This window comes from Mucor mucedo, assembly GCF_025094135.1.
Source record: "Mucor mucedo strain NRRL 3635 chromosome Unknown EV154scaffold_146, whole genome shotgun sequence".
Taxonomy (NCBI): Eukaryota; Fungi; Mucoromycota; class Mucoromycetes; order Mucorales; family Mucoraceae; genus Mucor; species Mucor mucedo.
The window spans coordinates 880-6,078 of NW_026252430.1; the positions used below are offsets into that span (position 1 = coordinate 880).

Consider the following 5,199-nt stretch of genomic DNA (forward strand, 5'->3'; position numbering starts at 1 on the left):
TTTTTTTGCGTGACAATGTATGTCTGATATTGAACACATACATAAATGTTATTTTTTAGAAGTTGCTATGCTTTCAAAAGTAAGCTACAGTCAGCTGCTCACCAAGATAAGCGAATGTGCCTGGGTCTTTACTATTGTCATCTTCGCCTACAACTTTTGCTGAAAAATGAAGTGAAGAGAAATGATTTTTTGGCTGCATTTTTATCATGATGTTAAATGATTCACTACTGTCACTCCTCTCAAGGTTAAATTCTTGTAAAACGTCATATGATATGCCTGCAAAGGGAATAATGTCGTCATAGTTGGCTTCCTTTAAATGCCTGAAACTCAATAAGCCTATAAACAAGTTAGAAATAATCAAGTATAACGAGTGGATATGTAGATTTACGGAAGTCAATTCTTCTACCAAAGTTTGGGCTTTTGAAATGTACAACATATGTCGCTGTTATGCCTTCATTTGTAATATGTTGACCTCTTTGTAAAATGACAGCTATTTGGTCACATTCAATCATATTTTCCATAGGTCCATCTTTATAAGCAACTTGACATTCTTTTTCTTTTCTTGTAAAATAGAAGTCTAGACCGTAGTTTTCATGTGACACTTGATGTAAGCAACCTTTATGAAAAATATCATGTAAAAAATGTGGATAGCCTAGTTCTGGTTTCAGATGATAATTTGTAGGTTGTAACAGCACGAAATTGATTGTCCCCAATTCCTTTTTTTCAGTCCCAGTATCAGAAGCCGTTTGAAGTGCTGACTCAATTTTTTGACGAAGAGATGGGTTTCCATATATACTGAAAAAATCTCCCAAAATAAATTGGGTTTTGACAATGTACTTACCAAATATTAACTCGTCCGCAAGTGCAGATGATATGACTGATGCGACATCTTCTATTATTGGTTTAAAGGCCACTTCGAATATAGCATTGATCGACAAAATGATTGTGCAACTGCAACAGCTATTCACTGGTATTATTTCCGCTTCATCTAAATTCGAACCGATTGAACTGAAGGAAGAAAACTGTAAAAAGTAATATGGTTAAGATGGATGTCATTTTTTGTTGTTGTTGTTGTTGTTATTATTTACCCTTTTAAACACAAATGAATTAATTCTTATTTTGAACTCCCTGTAGTTTTCCAAAGACAGAAATCTTTTGTTATGTGAAGGACAGTTATTCATTATTTCCTTGTTTGCTATCATATATTTCCAGACATTTTTTGGTAAAATATCGTAAATGTTTTCGATTCGAATAATCTTGTCTTGTATAGTAATGGCGGCAACATCCTCTTCATCTGACGCAATTTTTACGACCTGCTTTAAAGTAAGTTGTAAATAAGTTGCATGTAGCTGTGACAATACAAAATAGGATTTCAGTGGAAGATCCAAACTTAGACGATGCAAAAGTAATGGTAGCACCTCTTCTCCTTGGGTAATTATTTGCACTTTTTTCGAATCATTATTTTTCTGAATAAAGCTGCTCGCAAGTAAAAGTTCCCTCAGATTTTTTTTGGTTCCAACAATATCGTTCATTAGCCTTTTCTCCATTGACAATAAATAACCTATTTTCTGCGATCCAATATATCCAGAACATTCCAATAACTTCTTTGACACAAGTTCATTCAGGTAGCCTAAGTACATGAACAGGAACACTTTTATATACTTTTTTTGCTGTGTCCGAATTACATTTTCATATTGAGTTGGATTTTGGTTAAGGTGCAATTGTATTTCAGCCATGAGTTTTTTTTTTCTCACTGAAAAGAAATCCCTTGGTTTACCAGTTTTCTCTTTACAAGATTTTGTTTTGATGTATTCTGATATGTATTTTATAAGGCTATTTTGATTTGGATGATCGATGCGATTTTTTGTCGTAGATGTTTTGACTGATGAAACTGCTTCTTCTTTTACGAACTGTCTATCGTACTGGGAAAAATAGTTTAACGCATCACCAAAATTCTTATCCAAAAAAACAATAGTGCTATATCACATGTGTTATTTGCCATAAATGAATTTTAAATTAAATGATATTACCTTTCCAAAACTCTTAATATCGGCGGATCTGATTTTATGAAGAAGTTTTCAAGAGGCTGTAAACTACAATTGTTGTTAATAGTGGCATACTAAACATTTAAATTATATATACCTCAATACAAAATTGTCACAGATAACTTTTTTTACTGTTTTTTCCCCAATGTGTATACAAGATAATAAATTCGTTTCAAACGAAATATCTACATAACGGCTTTAAAATCGAATACTTCAGCTTTCTTCTACAAGGGTTCTTACTTATAGTCACAATTGTGTTTGGATTTATATCTGGAAATATAGCAGCCAGAGACACTTCGTCGTTAAGTGTGTTTCTACGAATCAGTTTAGGTGCTAAAATAGAATCCGCAATTTTGATTTTTTCCAATAGTTTACGTCCAGCGCCTTCAATCACGTTTGTGGGTCTCAATTTTAAAAATAGCCGATCGTCTTTGATTGGTAAAATCTTATAATTGAATTCTTCGCCAATTTTTTCTAAAAAAATAATAACCCATTCAAACAAACTCGGCGCCACTACTCGTCGTTTGAAAATAACCTCTTTCAGTATAATAAGTGAACGAATCTTCCTGAAGTCATTCGAAAAAACGCTTCTGATACCGTCTTCTATGTTTGTGACAATAGGTGCAAAAGCCGCTTCGTAAAATTCCGTTGTAGTGATAGATTTTACCAGCTTTAACTGCATGCTGCTAAGGCGCAACGATTGAATCCCATTAATTTTTTTGAAAGGAAATTCCTCGATATCCTCTTTTTCTAGTTGCTGTTTTATGATCTTTTCAATTTGGTCGAGTTAACACTCCCTGTCAAATTTTTCAGAAATAAGAACTTTACCTTTGCTAATGGGAAGTGACGCAGTAAAAGCTGAATAGTTTCTTGTAAAGCAGCTGCTTCGTCCACCAAGAAGCCTTTTCCCTCTAGAAGCACATTCAAATTTCTTGTTACTTGCTCATTATCGATAATTAATATTTCAGATTTTGATACTCTTGAGTCAAGTGTCGACCGGGTACTTGAATCAGCCACAGAATCTTTAAATTCGAATGCGTCCAGATTGAGTCTTAAACTATCTTCTGCTTGAACTATTCCACACATGAGATACTGGGTGCTCTTCTTAATTCGATTGCTGATCTGAAATTTCGGATGCTGTATCAACTGCAAAATTGATTGTAGTTTTGTAAAAAACAATAATCTATTTGGATGATCCGTTTCGGATATAAGCCCAGATTTAATAAACATAGGTCTAAGCATATCTTCTCGAATACTATACTCCCATTCTGTTGGTACTATAAACACGTAATGAAACTTGAAGACATTAGCGTTTTCATGTTCTTCTGTCACGAAGTGTTCATTTTTTATGTCGTCCACCAGATGTAGTATATAGTCTGTGACACTTTGTAGCACATTAAGAACATCCCTGTCATTTTTGTCTACCTTGTATTTAGGGTAAACACGAAATAATTCATTCATAAAATTATCCATGTACACAATATCACTGCTATTACTTTCCAGGCGTTGACTTTCCCGTGCTTTAGACCCCCAGGATAAAACTTTAGTCCGTTCTTTATTGTGAGCGATACAGGCTGCTTCCCTTTGTTGTAGTTGATAAGATAGCTCTAATCATATACGTAGATCATACATACCTTACTGTATTTAAAGTTGGGTAGTTTCGTTGTCTATTAAAGATGGATTTGGCGTATGCATGTCGCTCTCCCAGGTCTACAAAAACAAATAAGCTTGGTGAGTAACATTGGTTTTTTGGTATGGTTTGTTATATTACATATATTGATGCAATAATTGTACTGGTAATAATCAAAAGCGTTGTCCATTCAGTAGTTTAGCTGGTCTTATAATATATAATTCTCGCGAGACAAAAAAGATAGATAAATAAAAGAGAGAGTTTATCCAAATTATAACACCAGAAATGTATCACCACCACGTGTAACTTAATTCATACTCATCCTTTCACTAAATTTAACTTCTGTGCTCTTGTTGTCAAACTCAAGAAAAAATTGACCAATTTAATCAGGTGATCGTCCTTTTTTCAAAGTCTTCGCCCAACAAGATCTTCTTCTCCCGGATAAAATTATACAACCCATGCTTGGCATACTGCATTGACCACAATCGGATATATTTGTCTAGATGTGGCGAAATATTATCATTAATGCAACTAAATAAAAGACTGTTTGTAATATTGCCTACCGCTTGGTTGTATGAAATAGAGCTTAAGTTTTTTAAATTATTCAACAGACGCATGCTTGTAGTGGTCAGCTATTGTTTTCAACATCGCCAGCAGGGCAAATATACCCTTTGAGTTGTCAAATGCTGTTTTTCCATGGTCTTCAACATTAAAAGCGCCCGCTGTTTCCAAAATAAGGACTTCTAGATCTTCAAGTTCTGCTAAGCGTATAATTCCATCAGCCTTATATATTCTTCTTTTGTCAACTTTGAATCCCATTTTCCTTAGCTGCACTGTCATGGCGGTAAGCTCATCTTCACCAGGAATGAAATATGGCTTATGTCTATTTCCCTCCAATATAGCAAGCATTGATTTTAAACCAAGGATAGATCATGTTGACATTGTATACACTTTCTGATCGTGATATTGATGGTCTTTTCTTATAAACTTTGGCCCTAATCCAAATAAAAGGTTAGCTTATTATGGGAATGATTCTGATGATATTATACATACATGATTTTACAGATATCATTGATACATCGACATATTTCTTTTTTATCTGTAAGAAGTCCTTTAGCCTCAATCTTCTCTTCAAACTCATCAATATTAGTCTAAGAATAATAAAAAAAAAAAAAAAAAAAAAAAATGGGGCTCCCCTTCGGGTCGCTGATCCCATTTTTTTACAGGCGTATCAGACTTTGTCCTCCGACCACATATTTTTTGACGCTACGCTCCGGTAAAAATACGCGGTTCCCGGAGGACCCATCAGATGATAACATTTTTATTCTATTAATATGAAAACATTTTATTTAATTTACGTTAATAGCCATAACGGCTCGTGAAAACTAGTGAAAGAAATATATGTTCCAGAATCGACAATTTCTTTGTTTGTAAAAATATTATCGATAAATGTCTTTTGCTTAGTAGTGGAAGTGACGTTACTGGGAAGAGATGATTTTAAACCTTTTAGTTCTAATAAATTCA

General features: G+C 33.9%; 3 protein-coding genes across 3 annotated transcripts; all 3 read right to left on the minus strand.

Annotated features, from left to right (window-relative positions):
* Positions 1 to 278: 278 nt before the first annotated feature.
* EV154DRAFT_65612 (uncharacterized protein) lies at positions 279 to 1,836 on the minus strand. Its single transcript, XM_051607714.1, has 2 exons — positions 1,089 to 1,836; positions 279 to 1,022 (listed from the first exon to the last, which is right to left on the minus strand). Exons 1-2 carry the CDS (start codon positions 1,734 to 1,736, stop codon positions 348 to 350), a joined length of 1,323 nt encoding a protein of 440 aa, XP_051452396.1. The 5' UTR covers positions 1,737 to 1,836; the 3' UTR covers positions 279 to 347.
* Positions 1,555 to 3,332, minus strand: EV154DRAFT_65507 (uncharacterized protein). Its single transcript, XM_051607713.1, has 8 exons — positions 3,307 to 3,332; positions 2,874 to 3,228; positions 2,421 to 2,814; positions 2,286 to 2,339; positions 2,143 to 2,230; positions 2,031 to 2,093; positions 1,778 to 1,955; positions 1,555 to 1,670 (listed from the first exon to the last, which is right to left on the minus strand). The coding sequence occupies exons 2-7, from the start codon at positions 3,129 to 3,131 to the stop codon at positions 1,937 to 1,939; spliced, it is 876 nt and encodes a 291-aa protein (XP_051452397.1). The 5' UTR covers positions 3,132 to 3,228; positions 3,307 to 3,332; the 3' UTR covers positions 1,555 to 1,670; positions 1,778 to 1,936.
* An 874-nt stretch (positions 3,333 to 4,206) lies between these two features.
* On the minus strand, positions 4,207 to 4,930 carry EV154DRAFT_540307 (uncharacterized protein; the record flags this gene model as incomplete). The annotated part of the gene is made up of 4 exons (XM_051604406.1): positions 4,207 to 4,260; positions 4,285 to 4,566; positions 4,725 to 4,826; positions 4,913 to 4,930. The coding sequence occupies 4 exons, from the start codon at positions 4,928 to 4,930 to the stop codon at positions 4,207 to 4,209; spliced, it is 456 nt and encodes a 151-aa protein (XP_051452398.1).
* Positions 4,931 to 5,199: the final 269 nt, after the last annotated feature.